The 19582-nt window shown below is 40.8% G+C and overlaps 1 protein-coding gene across 1 annotated transcript in view; it reads right to left on the bottom strand.

Annotated features, from left to right (window-relative positions):
* Positions 1-19582, bottom strand: part of reep5 (receptor accessory protein 5) — a 36542-nt gene that overhangs the window by 2636 nt on the left and 14324 nt on the right. The window contains exons 3-4 of the mRNA XM_046067267.1: positions 11345-11483; positions 807-975 (exon numbers count right to left, since the gene is read on the bottom strand). Coding sequence (XP_045923223.1) covers positions 807-975; positions 11345-11483 — 308 coding nt within the window. The remainder of the gene's footprint in view (positions 1-806; positions 976-11344; positions 11484-19582) is intronic.

Raw genomic sequence — 19582 nt, 5'->3', positions numbered from 1 at the left:
ACCTTGTAAGGCTTACGCTGACAAAGTCAACCAAAAGTTGCGATATTAAATTGCCGTACTGTATTCGATCACTTCTTTACTTAATTTAAGTTGAACTTATTAGGGGTCCAAGCCCGAGTGGGCTGGGAACCCGCGGATGCAAGGCATCGCGGTTCCAAGTTTTTAAATTGTTTTTATTCTTCCGTGCATAAAACTCATACTGCAGCCTAGACGGTAACTGCTAGGGATGCGAAACTCATAGGGTAGATCCAGTCCACTGCACGTAACTCAGGCGCAAAAATCCGCACATTTCTACCTCTAGGGGGCGCTATAAGCAAGGTCAACGAGTTTGGGCTTGGAACTCCCGCCTATTAAGGCGCATGTCAAAAGCCTTATATCCACGCGTTTGGGGGATCGAGCTGAATCTCGTGGTATAGGCCACGCCCATTTCTGCCTATAGTTGTTTTTTAGCAAAATCGAGAAAACTGAAAAACCTATTTCAATTAACTCCTCCAAGCCACAAGTCCGATCGAAACCAAACTTGGCACGGACCATCTCTGGACCAAGCTGATACTGGCTTGTGCTCCCCAGATTGATACTTGAAAAACTGTTCCAATTTTAAGCTAACAAGTATTTGCAAAAAATGCCAAAAACAGGAAGTGATGTCATATGTTAGGTTTGGAATGCCCGATCGACACCAAACTCACATTGACATGAAAGTTGAGCCAAATTATTCAGCATAGTCTCCTGACTCTCCAGTACCACAAGTACGATTGACACCAAATTTACTTAAAGTAAACACTACACAAATATTTTGATTTACACACCCTCATCTTTGAACTTGTCAGCAGCTTCGGAAGCCTTGTCCTTCAGGTTCTTCACCACGTCGTCAATCTTGGCTTCATTCTTAAGGAAAAACGGACGAATGATGCGGTTATATATCTGGACTGATCCATTGGAGGGAGTCGGAGCCATGCACCACACCAAGAAGGCACACTGGGAAAGAAAAGAAGAGCTATCTCATCAAACTAGAACATAAGACAAACATCACAGTTACATTACAGAGTGTAATGGTGAAAGTATTCTCAGAGTCTGTTTTGTATTAAATTGGGCAAGAGGCAAAATTGTGGAGTAATGTTTTTTGACAACAGCACAGAACCTACAGAGACATAGTCCAAAAAATATTCATAGGCATTCCTATTCATTTCAAATTAGAGGAACCGTATGAAATGTCATGCTGTAACAACAAATGCTCACAAGCGCTCACAATTACAGTACTGTAAGTATCCAAAAGTACAGTACTGGTAAACAGATATAGTAACAACAAGTTATGTGCTATTCTCCCATTCTTACTCTGTATTTAATAAGCAGCAAGACAGTGGGGTGGAAAATAAAAGTGTTTATTCTCTTGTTTACATTGAACGGTTCTGTATATAAATTATTAACTATTAATCTACCACCGCTTCTCTGCTTTTGGCCATAAAAGAAAAAAACAACACATATCTGCTTTCAGTTCTCAACAGATTTGGTTTTGGTCAAAGATGTATCTCAGAGATTTAACTGTTATACAGTGTTCCTACCACTAGCGTGACTACTATTACTAATAATACATTTTATTTGTGGGACACCTTTCAGGACATTCAATGATATCTTACATACAAGGTAATAAAAAGGTGCAATTAAATGAGGTGCATAATTCAAACAGTGCAAGTTTAAATAAGTCTAAAATAAGAGGACAAATCAATTACACAAGTCAAAGATAAAAAAGTCTAAAGACTACAGGCTTCACGGAAAAGATGTGTTTTGTCGATTTTTGTGAATGATGTAACTGAGTCTGCCTGTTGTATATGAGGGGGGAGTGTGTTCCAAAGCCTGGGTGCCGAGCAGTTAAAGGCTCGGGCTCCCATGGTATAGAAGCACAATGGAGGGGTAACAAGAAGACCAGCAGTGCAGGAGTGGAGGGGGCGGGATGGGGCACAAATTGGGAGGTCATAGAGGTAGGTAGGTGCCAGTTTGTGGAGGGCTTTAAAAAGTAGGGTCTTAAACTTAATCTGGTATTGCACAGGGAGCCAGTGAAGTTTGATTAGAGTAGGTGTGATATGTTCCGATGATTTGGTGTAGCTCAGGATTTTTGCTGCAGAGTTCTGAACCAGTTGGAGTTGATTGATGAGTTTGATGGGGATACCAGTGAGGAGAGTGTTGCAGTTTTCTAGAAGGGAAGTGAAAAAGGCATGGATAAGAGTTTCAGTGCTGGAGTGTAAGAGAGAGGGTCGGAGTCTTGAGATATTGCGGAGGTGGAAAAAGTCAGTCTGGGTGATGGTTTTTATGTGGGATTCAAAGGACAGGGTGTTTTCCAGGGTGACACCTGGGCTTTTTACTTTGGATGACTGGTAAACCACCAATCTTGATAATGAGGTTTTTTGGTTTGGAGAGGGTGCATTTGGAGCCGATTAGAATGATCTTAGAAAATTATTCTTGTTGCTATTAAGTTGGAGGAGGTTCATGTTCATCCAGCTGGTGATGTCTTCGAGGTCGGGATGCAACGATTACAGATTTTGTTGGTATGATTATAGTCTGAGGAATTTCACAAATATAATGATTATTATGTATTAATTAATTTCCCAATTTTCCCGATTTTAATATTTAATTACATTAACAATTATATTTCTATAATATGTAAGTATTATTAATATAAGAGGAATATTAATTTATCCCCCGGGGGAAATTGTTATTTAGGAGGGTATTAAACTGAATTGTTACAGTCATCAAGTCTCATCCATATGTATAAGTTTTAGTGTTATTAATAACTGAAGTGTAGTTAATTGGTATAGTCCTGGAAGTTTATAAGCTCCTGATGTTATGTAAGTGTTTTAGACCTGGCAGCATTTTCTCAACACAGACAGGAGGAGGCACCAGGATGTAAAGCTAAAAGTAAGACTACGTTCCTTCATAAAGGCCCTTTCAGAAAAGAAGTGATTTGCGCTACACTGGAAGCTGGGTTCAATGCAAAAGTTCAACTACTTAGACAGCAGCATACGTGCCAAGCGATGCAGTGCGTGTTGCTCAACCCAGCAACAAACTGTCGTGGCGTGGCACAAGCCATTGAGAATATTGGGTTTCATAGCGCAGCGGTGCTGTTGTTGTAGTGGGTCGGAAAGGTTACACCTGCTTTGTTTGTGCACATGGCACTGAAAGCCCAACTCTCACTGATATGGCACTGATTGTAATGAACACGTTTACATTTCATTCCCTATCAACTTGTTATGTTATTTAGCTGCAGGAGCTGTATTAAATTAAATGTAGTTATTCTCTCCTTCAGCAGCGACCTTTTACCAACAAGTTTTTTAACAAGTGATCCGTCACCTCTTAAATAACACCCTGGTCAGTCTTGGTGTACCTGACATTTTCCCATACTGCCGACTGCTGCCGTTTCTTTGGCACAGGTTGGTCCCTCTGCTATAGTTTAGCCAGTGAACAGTTGTAGCCTCCATGTCTCTGATAAGCACGACACTTTGAGCTGGTGCACTGCTCATGTAACTCATTATTTTGTGCAAGTTGCAAAAGTTCATTTCCTGCAACAGAAACACTCCGTGTAGCACAGCCTTTACAATTAATTAACCATGACATTTTAAAGTGCGGTTAATAGTGAAATCCGGTAATCACTGCATCCCTAATGGGAGGTGGTAGGTTTCGCAGAGAAGTAGGGCTGGATGTCATCAGCATAACAGTGGATATCGATGTTGTGGTGTCGCATGATCTCCCCCAGGGGTAGGAGGTATATGATGAAGAGGAGTGGACCCAGCACTGAACCCTGGGGAACACCCTAGGTGATAGTCGCATACTGTGATTTTTGATTCTTGAGTAGAACAAACTGTTGTTCGTCATTGAGGTAGGAAGACATAGACACCTGTGACATGGACACCTGCCAACCGTTCCAGGCGGAGTGGATGGGAGATTGTGTCAAATGCTGCTCTCAGGTCTAAGAGGATGAGGATGGTTAGTAGGCCAGAGTCAGCTGCATGGTGTAGGTCATTGGTGATTGTGACAAGGGCTGTTTCAGTGCTGTGGCTAGATCGAAAACTGGACTGAAATGGTTCATGGAGGTTATTAGAGTTGAGTGGCCACCACCATCTCCAATATTTTGGAAAGGAAGGAAAGGTTGGAGATGGGTCTGTAATTGTTAAGGTCATCAGCAGCAGCAATCTTTAGAGAGAGGGGTACAATACCAGTGGAGAGTGAGGAGTTAATTATGCGTGAGTAGGGGTGAGATGGAAGGAAGGCATGCTTTAACCAAACAAGAGGGTCAAGTTGACAGGTGGATGGTTTTGAGTTGCAGACAAGTTTAAAATAGAGTGTCAGTAATCAGTGGCCAGTATGAAGTCAGAGAGGCATGGTCCAAATGAAGTTTTCACCCAAGATAGACTGTCGGCAGGGTGCTGGTAGTAAGTAGGTGTTGACGGATGATTAGGATTTTAGAGTTGAAAAATGAAAAGAACTTCAATTTCATTGTCCAGGATAGATGTCTGCAGGCAGACTGGCAGGGGGTCGAAGGAGATGCTTGACTTTGGAAAATAGGACTTTGGAGTTTTGTCCAGAGTTAATGATGTCAGAGTAAAAGGATGATTTTGCGGCTGATAGGGTATTTTTGTAGTTTACCAGGTGATCTTTGTATGCTTGTAAATGGATTTCAAGACCAGATCTTTTATAGGAACGTTCAAGTTGCTGTCCAGTGGCTTTAGACATCGTAACTCAGGGGTGTACCAGGGAGCAGTGTGATTAAAGGACACTGAGCGGGTTTTGAGGGGAGCAAGTTTATAAAGGTAGGAGGACAGGCAGGCATTATAGTGGGTGATGAGGTCAGAAGGGGACAGGGATACAGAGTGGGGTAAGTGTCAACCAAGCTCCTGAGATCAGTGGAGTTTATGTTTTTTATATTTCTGAAAGTGATTTTTATGGAAAGGGGGACAGGAATGTCAAACAAAACAGGTTTGAAATAGGGAGGTGACCATCAGTGATATTAGAGGGACTGACACCCGTGGGACAGTCTAAGTCTAAGATGTGACCTTTGTTGTGAGATGGAAAAGTAACACTTTGTGTGATATCAAGACTGTCAAGTAGGGACAAAAAATCCACAGCAAAATTAAAGTTAGTGGGTTTATCGACATGGATATTAAAATCATGTACAAGAGATATATTGGGAGTCATGGTACAAACAGAGGTCAATAGTGCAGACAGTTCTGTAAAAAAACACTTGGCGTAATGGATAAGACACATGCCTTTGGTGTGAGAGAGTCGGGTTCAGTCCCCTCCTGTGACCCATCCACCATTGTGTCCCTGAGCAAGACACTTAACCCTTAGTTGCTCCAGAGGTGTGTGACTTCTGACATGTAGAGCAACTGTAAGTTGCTTTGGATAAAAGTGTCAGATAAATATAATGTATGTTTTTGTCTGTGATGAATTACTTTAGCAGTAGGGCTTTGTTAGTGAGAGACCGGATTTCAAACAGCGCAAATTTAAAAGTGTCTCTACCAGCGGTCAGGTTAACTGACCGGGTAATCTCTGTGAGCACACGCTGCATTTTGCCATTATCATATTGTGATAAACAGTACATTGATAAGACAAGCTGTAACGAATGGTGGAGTTCTTACTTTGCGTGAATTCATTTCTCACAACTTATTTGGTCACAAAACTATTTCACTCCTCCTCTCTCATTCAAATATAAAAAAATTCGCAAGCTATAGTCTTTCCCAGGGCTCTACAGTGAGACCATTTTGCTCACATATGCCCCTAAAAATCCATATGTATGTATATATAACTGGAAAGGACGCGACGCAAAGCTGGTGTCAATCATATGAGAGTTGCTGAAACTCCGGCAGGAAAAGAGCCACCGGAGCACCGAGAGAGATCCCGGTGGGCTTGTCGCTCAATGGCCGCTTGAGCAGCTTGCTACAAAAAAAATTGTAAATGCTCTGTTCTTGTATAGCGCCTTTCTAGTCTTTTCGACCGCTCAAAGCGCGGTGAATACATCTGTATTCACCATTCACACACATTCATACACTGAGCCTAAGTGCTCAAACAGAAACTAACATTAACACACATTCATACACTGGTGGAACAGCTGCCAGGGGCAAATCGGGGTTCAAATCTTGCCCAAGTACACAACATGCAGCCTGGAGGAGCTGGGGATTGAGCCGCCGACCTTCCGATTATCGGGCAGCCCACTATATCTCCTGAGCCACAGCCGCCCCACACAAAAACAAAGACAGATGTAGCGTCAGCAGCTGGAGTGGTGAGACAGAAGACAGCAGGGAGAAGAAAAGGAGGTTGTGGATTTGGATAGCTGGATATTCAGCTATATCAGGTGCCTTTTGTTGCTTTTCATAAAATCGATGTGCTCGTCAATTTCACATTTTGTCAACTGACCAATCACAGCCTGGATGGGGCGGGACATAGAAATGGTTTGACGTGCCACTTATTAGGCTAATACTACCTGTGGGGATGACCTAATTAGGATGAGGAGGATGTGATACACATGTGATATACTTTTATTAAGCAGTTATATGAAACAAGAAAAAAAATAGATAACCTTGCTTATCAATGACAATAATAATAATAGGCTACCAATCAACTACTATGGCTTCAGCAGGTGGCATTTTATGCAAGGTATCAAATTTAGTACTCTATTGGTATCAGTATCACTTTAAGGTTACTGGTTTTGGTACTGGTATCGTAAAATTTTAAATGATACCCAATCCTAGTGCGCATGCTCCATTCAAAGCCCTTTCTGACACATCAGTGCCAACATTAATGGGCTAAGCAAGGGACGCTGGTAAGGCACATACTGACACATTTCATACACTTCAATCAAAACTAAATCAAAATCATAAATCAAAAATTTACATGGGGGATGAAGGGGCCTGTGCCCCAGTAGAGCTTTATGTCTAGCAACTCCCCTGAAGTCAGATCAGATCTCCAGCATTGGGACAGTCTCCCCCGATCACTTCTGGGAAGAATTAACTCGATTAAAATGTCCTACACAGCTATTTATTTGTATTTCAAGCTTACCTTCAACTGTCTAAAGTTTGGGAGTATTTTAGACAGACACTCAACAGCGTGGTGCTCTGTAAGCTCTGTGAACTGGAAATAGCTTCACTGCAGCACAACTGCTGTCCACAAATGCGTGAAACAGCATGAACATGTGAAGCAAAAGTATCCTGGAGCACTGACTGCAGCACCACAAATCCTGTTTACTTTCTGTCTCCACACAAGCACGGCACATTATCAACACGTGGTCCGTTAAAACGTATGTATTTCTTCATTGCATTCATGTTAAAAGTAATTTCTGCCCCGCTGCTGTCACAGTAACGTAATGTTACACCGTGTGTCATCTAACATTCGGCCATTTCATATTTTCTGTTTATTTAACAGCCACGTATGAGCAAGAAAACAGCTGACTGTAACATTACAGAAAATCTGTGACTGTCTGTACAGAAAGAAAATGGTGGTCTAGCACTACCTGATTTTCTGGTGTACTAACTGGGCGGCCAATAACCAGAAAATATACTTGTGGCGCAACCGTCCCACTACAGAGTGGTGTCAATTGCAAGCAGATTGTTGTAGTTCAGTCTCCCTATCAACTTTAATACGCACCCCTCAAATTTCTTAATGAACCTGTGATTTTATCTACTATAAAGATTTGGAGGCAGTTTAGACTCCACTATAAAATCACTGCTCCCTACTCTCTAATGCCTATCTGTAACAACCACTTACTCCTGCCCTCAGCTCTTAACCCAGTTTTCTCCTTCTGGAAGAAGAAAGGCCTGGTTCATTTCAAACAACTTTTTGCTGAGAAAGTTTTTGCCTCTTTTGACCATCTTAAAACTAAGTTTGGCCTTCCTCAATCCCATTTATTTAGGTATTTTCAAATCCTTTCCTTGCTGTAATTTCCTTAACTTTCCCCATCAAGCATCTGCTTCTCTCATTGATATAATTCTGTCTTTCCCTATAGCCAGTGGATTAATTTCTGGCATGGTGAAGTTAATCATATCTTCCTTATCACCCACTTTAGCAACTCAAAGTACATAGTGGCAACTAAGAGTACATGGTGGCAGGTGGCCCTCAACTGGTCAACTCAGCTTCATTTTGCGCTAGACTGACACTGATTCAGTTTAAGGACACACCTGTCCAAAGTTGAACTTAACAAACTATACATCACGGGCGATGTGTGTGTCAGATGTTCTCTATCACCCGCCAATCATACACACATTTTTCTCCTGTCCAAGGCTGGCTTCTTTTTGGTCCTCTTTCAATGATAGACTCTCAAAGGCCCGGTGATTTCTAGCCCTTTAATTTCTATTTCCAGTGTCCCTGAAGATTTTACCGGCTTCACTCTCAAAGAGAGAAATATTATAGCTTTCGCATCTCTTGTAGCTTGTAGGTACTTTTTACTTAATTGGAAGGATTGAAAACCTCCACCTTCTGATTCCTGGCTTAATGACTTAATGTCCTTTATACTTTATAGAGAATACAGTATTAGGGGCTGCTCCGATAACTTAAATAACATTTGGGGTCCTCTTCTTTCTCTGGAAGATGGGTAGAATATATTTAGTCAGTCAGCTTACAGAGCAGACAGATTTGTTTTTATGTGAAGGATATATTATTATTTATTTACCTTGTCTGTCTTTGTTTTCATTTTCTTTTTTAATTAGTTTTTATTTTTCATCCTATTTCTTTCTGAGTTCCTAATTGGTTTGTTCTACTGTGTTCAACAATGTAAAACTGGGTGACACGTCACACTTTCAGTTGTACGTACTATATTGTACCTTGTGAACCCAATAAAGATACATTGCACAGTCCTAAATACAACTATTGCCACCTACAAAATTGGAAACTATTAGCCCCTTGGCCACGATCAACCTATGTGCACAAAATATTTTGAGGACATGTATCATATCAAGACACACAAAAAAGCCTCAAGGACCCATACCCTTAACACAACAGGAAGTCTGCCATTTTGAATTGAAAGTGCAACTTTAACCCATTTTATACCATTTACAGGGTGCATACTTTAAGTATGTTATTGTGGAACGGCGTGCCCATGGCCTTTGACGATTAGTTGTATAAACTGTTTTCACCACTCGACCAGCTTGCCCGTGGCTTATCACCGAAAATGGGATGCATTATAAGAATCCCACCCTGAATACTTCCATATGCCGGTATTCCCTCAAAGTCATAGCGCCAAGTGCTCTGTAGCGCCACAAAGGGGACACAGAACGTGACGTTCAACACCTTTGTGCGGCGTCCAAGGCGCGTGGCAAATTCAGAGCTGCACCAGCAATCTGCAATGCGGCTGCCTCACACCTAGACACGCTACACGCGTGAGGGCCCGCCCACCGCTGCTTGCAGCTATAATTTTTTATTTTTCTGCTATCAAAGCAATCTTGCCGTGGGCCAGATTTTATTGCTGGCGGGCTGGTTCTGGCCCGTGAGCCACCTATTGCCGACCACTGTCATATGGGTTCACAGTGTCGGGGTATGCAGTATGTTTGCAACACTGTTTTGCCATAAAGGTCTCATGAACAGCGCCCAGGTTTGGTTTCTTACACTCAATATGAATACTAAATGTACTGTGTGTCTCATATGTGTCAAGTCTACTCATACATGAATAAAACCTGGTTACTGGTGTGGATGACCTGACTCACACTGCACCTTTGAACTCATCTACACACAGTGTACCTTAATCAAATAAATGTCAATTGCAACTTTAACTTTCAAAAAAAACACATTTATTATGCCCAATTGAATTATCCACAAAATTGATACTGGCAATGAAATAAAATTTTCCAACCACCCAGTTATCTGCTTCATCACATAGGAACAGAAATGCAGCAGTTGAAGTTACACTCTATAACCCTCTGTGGCAAAGCTAACACAGTAATATGGCAGTCAAATGTTCTAGGCACTTCAAACACATTCACCTTGAATTATACTACTTACAAAAATATAGGATATAAGTGTGCCCAAACTATGAACACAACAAACACAAATGCCGGCAATTGTCCCCCCCACCCAGATGCAGGCATGTTCGTGGCTTGTGTGCGTTGGGCCACTAGAAGATTTCGGCCTCTGACTGTGGCCGTAATCAAACGCATGGGTTACTCACCCCGCTGAAGTTCAGGTTAACGTTACCTCAGTCCTTTCCAGCTAAGACCGAATCCATTCTAGATAGTTCATGGGCAAGTGGTGAAAATGTTATCTCCTCTCCCACAATGCCAGAGGTGCAGCTGGGTTTTGCTTGGTCGCCCAATCTGGTTGTCTGTCATCCTTTGGCGAGAAGGAATCTCTGAAGCTAGCCTAAGATTAACATCTGAGCTAATGAAGTTCATGCACGCTAGTGGCAGCTAACACACTTCTTCTCAAGTAAACATCCAGAACCGTAACTTAAACGTAAACATACAATGTAACAGCAGCTCTCACCACTATAGTAGCAGTATTGCAAAAGTCCTCGAGGAGTCCAACAACTCCGTTACGCTTTTTGATGCGTCGACTTTCTCACTGTCTTTTCTCCGTCCTCTATCTGAGGCGGCTGGAAAAATGAGAGCATGACGATATGTTCTCACACACACTTGACTGTCACTGGGCGATCTCCCACCCTCTCAACCCATAAGCACAAAGGAACATTATGAGGCCTCTTGACTGACAAATACAAGGTTAAATCTATGGGTTAAAGACACAAACAGTATTATAGGATGTCAAACACAACAGGTTAGGATTTCAGACAAACATGTACATTCATGGCCTTTAGAGTTTCAGCACTCTAAACGTAAATATCTAATATTGAAAAAATGGGTTTTAAGGCAAAATAACCCAGGGGTTACATGTTAATTACAGTGCCACCACTAGGCAATTTGAAATAATTTTTTTTTGGGAAGCATTATTATTTCCAGTTATGGTGTCAAGTTTCATGTCTAGCTCATTCCAGCTCATGGTACATTGACTTGCGGCAGACAAATAATATTAAAAATATATATATTATATATATATATATAAAATCTCATTCAGTCAGTCGAACTGACGAAGTCTGTGGATGAGGGACAAAACGTCTTTGAGTATCTTCAACCAAGTCCAGTTTCCCTTGATTTTAACCTTTCTCAAAATAGATCTTCTATCATCAGTTCAGTGTGCTCCACCCTTGATTAGTTTACTATGGTCCAAAGAGAAAACACTGCTCACATATATCAAAGTTAGGAGACAAAAGCTGCACACTTAATTCAGATTGAATCATTTAAATTTTTGGTTGTATGAATCAATGTTTCAGCACATTTGCCGACATATTGAAGCAAACAAACAGATCCAGCTAAATTACCTTTCCAATATAGTAGAATGGGAACCAGGACAGGAAAATATCAGCAAAAAACTCAGCCACACTGAAGACTCCATACACCACCCAGTAGGTCAGCCATTTAGTATCATCATCTTTGGTGGCACTTTCAATGGCCTTAATCCTGGAAAGAGAGAGTATCATGTAAGATAAATAGTTTGATATATAAAGTCAACATTCCACTCAATCTTGAAAATGTCATCTCTTTTAAAACTTCAATCCTATGGAAGATTTTATCGGACTTTAAAATTTGTAACCCACAGAAAACAATCCACAGATGTGATATTTATTCTATCTGCAAATATGTATTTTTACATTTGTGATGTGTAAAATCATATCCACAAAAATACAGAGTGACTTCTACACACAAAACAGTTTTTACACATTTGCAGATTGCTTTCTGTCAATTTGTGGCCCATGTTACATTTGTAACTTCCTTTTTATGCATTTGTGGAATTTTGTCCAATGTGTACTGCGGGCATCTGTAAAAAAATATACACAAATATCTCACTACAAAAAACATGTATTTTTACATTTGTGTTGTGTAAAATCATATCCACAAATTATGCACAATTATGTACAATTTACTCTGTACACACTTATTTTAATTTTACTTTCAAAGTGTTATTTACGCATTTGTGAATCAATTTTTATGCACAAAACAGTTTTTGCACATTTGCGGATCATTTCCTGTCAATTTGCAGGTCACATTACACGTTACATTTGTGACTTCCTTTTTACGCATTTGTGGCCAGCAGGTGGCGGTAGCGACATTGCCTCTCATGAGTTGGAAGAATATCCACTGCAGTACCCAGGGTCATCTGTAGGAGACAACAACTTCACTTCTGCTTCTGCTGGACCACTGGACTCTACTCAGTCTAAATTTTTCTGCACAAGTGTATATAGTTTACTATTAAATACTTTATCACTGTATTTGTTTTACAATTATATTTAAATAAATAGACTACATTTGAAAATACTGTTGTACCTACTGTTTGTAAGAGCTATTGTAAACCCTATGTATAAGGTTACGGTCCTCAAAAGTACAGTCAATGTCCATTTTCCGTTGAGCTTTTGCATGAAAAACTGTATTTTTTTGTAAGGCTCACGAGTATGGTTTACATGACACCTCAATCCTTGGAGATCTATCTTGGGGTGCCGTTCCCAACCACCCAAAGACTGGCATTACTGGGGGACCTCTAAAGCTGATGATACACAGGGCAACTTTTTGAGCAATGTTGCTGGGCAATCTTGCTAGTGGCAAGTCCGACTATGTTTTGAATGGATAGCGGCGATGTGGGGCGGGTGGCGGAGTGGTGTGGGAAGGGGATTACCGTAGTAATCTATACTCATTACCATTGAAGACAACGTTGCCCTGCACGATTGCTCTAAAAGTTGCTCTATGTATCATCAGCTTTAGACAACATGAGCTGCAATGTTCACTTTTTCAGACTAGCCCTATTGCAGCTAATAAATGAATAGCCATTTGCTGGACCACCAGGGGTCCTTAAGGGTAATAAATAGTAAATTTACTATTATAGTTTTCACCATAATTCCATCCATAAGTATCACAATGACAGAATGTATGACTATTTGGGTCATGGGTTTCATACACTTTCTGTAATAAGACATCTAAAAGCAAAAATCCTATCTTACTGTAAATGTCCCCACCCCTTTTCAACACAAAGTTAAGCCGTTGCACACAACCAGGGATGGAAAGAGTACTACAATATTGAATTCAAGTAAAAGTATGCTTACTTTGAAGAAATTTCACTAAATTAAAAGTACTTAAAAATGTACTTAGACAAAAGTATAAAGTTAAAATGTACTTGAATGAGTAAACTTTACTGCTTGACATTTTAAAAAGGAAAAGGTATTATATGATGAAGGGCCTATGCGATATGATGATAAATACTGTTTGACGCAAAACATCAATAGTTTTAAATTATGCTCTATCATTTATTTTGTTGTGTCGCAAATTCAGCACTTTACAAGGGGAAGACGTTTTGCACAGTTACTTTTACGTTGGATATTCCACAGACATCTGTCGAATATCTAACATAATCAGAGTTGTAAAGTAACTAAGTACAAATACTTTGTTACTGTACTTAAGTACAGTACTGAATTTGTACTTTACTTGAGTATTTAAACTCGTTGCAACTTTTACTTTCACTTTGCTACATTTATAAGCCAAATAACTTTTTACTCCATTACATTCTGCACGAGACCTCGTTACTCACCCAAAAAAAAGCGAAAAACGCCTGCAGCGCGTCTGAGTGGAGCAGCAGTGAAAATAAATATGACTGACAATGTCGACTCAGTGCTAATCAATTGCCCCCAGCTGATGCGACACCGGCATGCGCAGTGAAGTCACTCTCGCACAGAGCTGGAGGTCCCCGCCTCACTCTTGTGTCAAAGCTGAAAGCGAGTGTTTACAACTTTGATGAGATGATGAAGAGGGACTATCGTTCTGGGCACAAGAAGAGAAAAACTAAATGCAGCAGTCAGGTAAACTTGTGTTCTCTCCTTTCAAAGTCGGATGTCAGCAGATAACAGTCATGTTAGGTAAATGTGCAGCTGCAGAGAATCCGTCTGTCTTGCTAACTCAGCTGAGCAGTGCATCTTTTGGACTGTCTGTGTCTTGGTTGCTTGCTAGACTTCTGAACAATGTTGGAATGAAATACAACTATTTTTTATTTATTATTTAATAAACTGCAGCACTGAAACGGTAACCTTGTCTCATGTGAACATGCGCTCATTTGAACGTGCACGAAATGAAACTTAGGCATTCCAGCAAGAAACATCTGCGGGACCAGTCCAGACCATAGGTCCAGACAACAAATCGATGTGATGACACTCCTCAGGTGCACATCATTTTAAAACAAGACAGTGATTATCTGTCAAGATGGAAAGCATTGGATTGACTATTAACTATTAAAATGTTGATTAAAGGGGCATACTGAGTGATATCAGTAAATAACAAGCATCACATATTCAGTGAATTCTTAGTAAACATAGTATTTTATATTTGAAAATGTATTTAAGGAAATCTAGGAGAGCCAGTTTGAATGGGCCTGATGGAGCTGATAACAGTAATATCTTGCAAGCAGGGGCGGACTGGCACAAAAACTCAGGCCGGGAATTCCCCAGACAGACTGCACAGACCCAGTCCAGGCATCGTTAGCAAGTTCCACAGAGTCAGGTGAAGTACAGGCAGCCTCAGCCAGTACGAGCACAGCCAGAGATGGACAGCTAGCATCAGATACATGCAGCTCAGACCCTAATGGAACAGTTGCTGCTCCACCAAATGACCCAGCAGATTGGCCCCCAGTCTTATCAGACTTCATGAGGACTAAGTTAGCGCGCAGAGGTCCATTCAAACCAGCACTGGACTTTTCTAGAAGAGGTTTCCATTCAGGTGAGACTGACTGTTTTAATGATGGTTGAAATGAGAGCACTGCGGTGTCAGGTGTGACTGTTCAGCAATGCATAGATGGAAATAGCAGGGGTGTCGGGTCACGAATCCCCCCCCCCCCCCATCTGAAGGTTGTCCCAACCCCGAAAAATCATTGTGTCACAGAAATTTCATACATGTAGGTAAAACGTGACACGGGGGCTGCTGCCGTTGAAGGTCACTTCCTATTGCCAGTAGGTGGCGCTATGACTATGGGTGAATGTTGTCTTGTACACGTGTTCAGGTCGGGACTCTTATCAAACATGCAAAATCTGGAACAGATGTGAGCATGTACAGTCAAGTTACAACAACTTCCTGTGTCATGGCAAAGAGTTTAACTTTGCCACGCCACACCGTTAACTGCAAAGTCACAAGTTTTACAACATGGCTTCATCAACGTGTTAAGGGTTTTCTGGGACAGATTTGAAGTTGATAGTATGTCCAACCTGCTTGGAGTAGTACATTACAGCATAAAAGGTGTCATTTCCTGTTGCCAGCAGATGGCGCTATGACTTTGAGTGAATATTGGCACATGGATGTGTTCAGGGCGCGACTCTTATTATACATGTAAAATTTGGTGCAGATGTGAGCATGTATACTGAAGTTATAGCAACTTCCTGTTTCATGGCGAATCGTCGATTTTTGAAAGCACGTCATGGGCAAACTGGTCGGCTGACAAGATATCGATATAAACTTACATTTTTAAACGGGCAAATTTCTAGGACTACTAAATCGTAGCTTCAGAAAATGTAAACAAATCATCCGTCTCCATGACAACCTGTCCCGTCTCCTTGACTACCAGCAAAGTTAATACTGTAACATAGCTTTTTTGACAAAATCCTGTTATTAAAATAGGCTTTATATACTTTTTGTCCAGACGAGCTATACCATACATTGTGCACTTACCGTCAGAAGACCTCTAACATCAGTGACCACCCATGGGTGGGCTTGTGTCACCCAATTTATTTAGATAGACCACATAACAACAAAGCGGGATGCAATTGACAGCCGGTATGCGACAATATAAAGTGCTGTATGCATGTTGCTTCTAAGGCAAAAAAAACATTAACCTCATTTTCCCTAACAAGTTGGGCAGCATTTGTTCATTGTGCCCAGAAATGCATTAACCTCAACACTGCAGATTGTTTAATAGCAGAAAAAGCCATAGAAACATTTAACTTAACAGAGACCAAAATGTGCCAGTTAACGTGGGATTCCACAGAGAATGCTACATGCTTTTCACCAACAAAGACCACACTGCAAGAGCGTGTAGGAAGAAACTGAAGGTTTGTATCAAATCCATCAATTCTACTCTAATTCTCTATTAAAATAATTTTGTGTTGGTGCATCATGTAGGCTATGTGTGTCTGTGTATTCTTATTAGATTAAACATGTATGTTAAATAAACCTCACACTACCAGTGAATCTTAATTACACAATGTCATTTTCAATTAATGTATATATTTGAATACTTTGTATCTTAAAATGTGTATTGAAAAGTTGGACATTTAACAAGAGCAAAAAGCATTGATTCAATATGACATTTCAGTGAATAAGGTAGGCTATTGGCCAGTATTTATGATCAAATAATGAATTGAATACAAAAGTTGTTTTTTTAGGAATGTTTTGTTTGAAACAAAGTCATTACATGGTATTCTTCCAAATCAGTGTGATTGCTAGATTAAACGTAACCACCTTTGATAAACACATACTTTGTCCCCTTTGTTCTGTCCATTACCTGGCGTCTCATCATCATGTAGATAAAGCCCAAATTCTGCCATAGGAAGTCAGTGATCACACTGCATCCAAGGTTCAGGTTTTGCGTTTTGCGTCAGGTGGCCCAAGCCTCCCAAAAAGAGCTTCCCATCTCTTGCCTGTTGGATGCCTAATATGCAGAAAGACATCTGCCCAAAAATTCTCGAGAGGCAAATCCAGAAAGCAATCCCTGTCGGGCAGGCTACAACCATTTGTGTAAGTCAGTGGTGGAAGAGAGGTTGCTAAGAAACCGTGAGATGTTAAGACTGTCCTGGCTAAATGGCCTTTTTCAGAAAATAGTTAATGAAAAAGAAGGTGTTGACATTTCATCTTACAAAGCTTTTACCTTAAAAGCCAGACTTCAAAAGTCACATCCATTTTAGAGATTTGAAATCCTCAACAAATTATTTAGTGTTTGTTGATGTTTTAACTGCTAATGAAGTAATCCATGATGAAGCTACACAGCCATCATCATCAGACCATAGTGAAGATGACACAGAACCAAGTCATGTTGGAGCAGGGCAAGGAACAAAAGACTAGACTTTTGTATCATGCAGCCATGTAACTCAGGGAGATAATAGAGGCCAAGTGCAAAGCTACTCCCAAACTGCCATCGCCACCCACAGCACAAGACCTTCAAATGGACACTGCCTCAAATCTGGTACTAGATGAATTATACAATGTCGTGGCTTGGACACACATGACTACAGAATTTAGAACTGATGGTTTTGTGTGCCAATGTTAGTGTGGAGAACAATCAATAATAGCTTGGATTGTGTCAGAATATCATGAATCTTGCAATGAGAGAACGCTGGCTCATGCCAAAGCATTCCTCCTTAGCCATGGCTGTACGACATACAACAGGATCAGCTGATAGGAATACTGAAGAGTCTAGGACACTGTTCCTCCAACTCACAAGTACTGGAACATGATACCGCTCAACAGAGCTGCAATTGCAAAGAGATGATACATACATCAGTGATGTGTCTACTTCTGAGACAGTATCTCTGCAGAGAACAAGGAAAAGGTCTCTTCAACCACCTCCCACCCATATTGACACCTACATTATAGGAAAAAGCACCAGTCCAAAACCTTTTGGATCAGAAGTTGAACTGGGACATGAGAAATACATGTAAAGAAAGGACTCTGCACGAAGACTGGATGGTGCCTAATTTTTCATGAAGACTCAAGAAGTCCATAGCAGTGTTCTATCAGGATGGACTGGTCACAATACAGTGCTACAGAGAGGTATGATTCCACCGCAGTCCACCACATTATTGGCTACCTGCCTGTCATTGATGCCAGTCCATAAGACCTAAACACAGCACACACCATGCTCAATTGTTCCACAGAAATAGCAGACAAACGGGAGCTGAATGAAATTGTGTTGGTAAGGGATCAGGCCATATACGCAAAAGCACAACAAATTTGTTGGATGAACACCACATTTATGGAACAACTCATCCTGAGAATGAGGGAATTTCATACAGCCAAGATTAGTTGATGTAATCGACAACGTCAATTATAAATATTTGTCAACGTGAAATTTCATTGTCGACGTGTTGTTACAGAGATGCCACTTAAGAGAGAGATAGCAATCTTCTTATTAAGAACATTTCTGGTTGTTCATTTCTAACTGCAATGCACTACAGGAAAGGCTGGGGGCCGTATTACTTTCACTGTCTACCAAGACTACTTGACTGTAAGACTACTCACGAAGAAGAAGCATTCATGCAAGAAGCGGAAAGCGACGGAGTATTGGAGAAAGAGGCCAACAGCAGAAGGTTTTTTGTTTTTACAAGTTTTGTACGCTATTTCATCACTAAATATACTTTTGAGAAGTTTTTAGGAGAGAAATCAACTGTGTAGAACAGTGGTTCTCAACCTTTTTTGGGCCAGCGCCCCCTATCCATTATCCAGGTCCCTCACCGCCTCCCATCAAAAAGATGTTTGCTATGTGCCCTGAATATTGTTGAAACACATAATTGAATGACAAACAACATATTCATTACTTTCCCAGGTAACAAAAAAGCCATTTGAAAAGTAATTATATTTAACTAATGAGTGAATGTTCCTCCAGCTGTATTCACGAGGTAGAGAGAGACAGAGTGATGAGCGAGAGGATGTGCTGCGCGAATACTTGCTGCCTGCAGCTTGCAATCAACTACGCCTATATAGGCCTAGTAAAAAAAATGAAAATCAATATTCAGAATCTCTCCCACTATCTGTTTACATGTAAAGAAAAAAAGTCGTAATATTAGGAAACTAACGTCATTAGCCTATTTAAAGAGAATTCATAATATTTTACTACATGCCCTATGCTGCATCATGTTACTGATTTGCTGGAAGTTTCCCCTCGACTGTCAGAATTAGATACAGAACTGGATGAGACGACTAGGTGCTCATGCTGGGGGAAAACGAAACTAACCGACAACAACTGTGATCAGGCAGAAATCTCACAGCAAATGTTAACACGTTAACTTCAGCATCTCTGATAAAGTGCCGCTTACAATCCCCAACAGAGCAAGACAGGGCTTCAGTTTTGAACATTACAATTTTATAGCCTACTGAAACTACTGTACATGTCCGCTTTGGCACAAACTGTCTGTGACTCACAGCGCGAGGTGGGTCCACGTCACTCGCTGGTGTCGCAGTGAAGTTTCTTTCAGGGTGAGTCCGACAGCAGAATATCCCTCTTGTAAATGTGTAACCACTGTGATAACAAGACGTTCAAGCTGTATTCCTCAGAGAAATAAACTTTTCCACGGTAATACCAAGAAAGAGAGCGTCAGTTTTCCAGAGTTTACACAGTAAACGCCATGTGGGTAAAATTTTACAGATGATTCTCTGACCATTCCCGTGAAGGCAGCACGGAGCTGCACCACAAGTAACTGACAGAGAAAAAATACGCAGTGGACTAAGTTGGCAGGTTTTAATGTTGCAGACCACAGTTTTTTAGCAAGTGGTTTAAAGTTTAAACTCGTATTGTTGTGAATCTTTGGTGTAAACTCGCA

Source organism: Micropterus dolomieu, linkage group LG13, assembly GCF_021292245.1.
Source record: "Micropterus dolomieu isolate WLL.071019.BEF.003 ecotype Adirondacks linkage group LG13, ASM2129224v1, whole genome shotgun sequence".
Lineage (NCBI taxonomy): Eukaryota > Metazoa > Chordata > Actinopteri > Centrarchiformes > Centrarchidae > Micropterus > Micropterus dolomieu.
The sequence above is the reverse complement of the archived record's forward strand: the minus strand, read 5'-3'. Positions and strand labels throughout refer to the sequence as shown.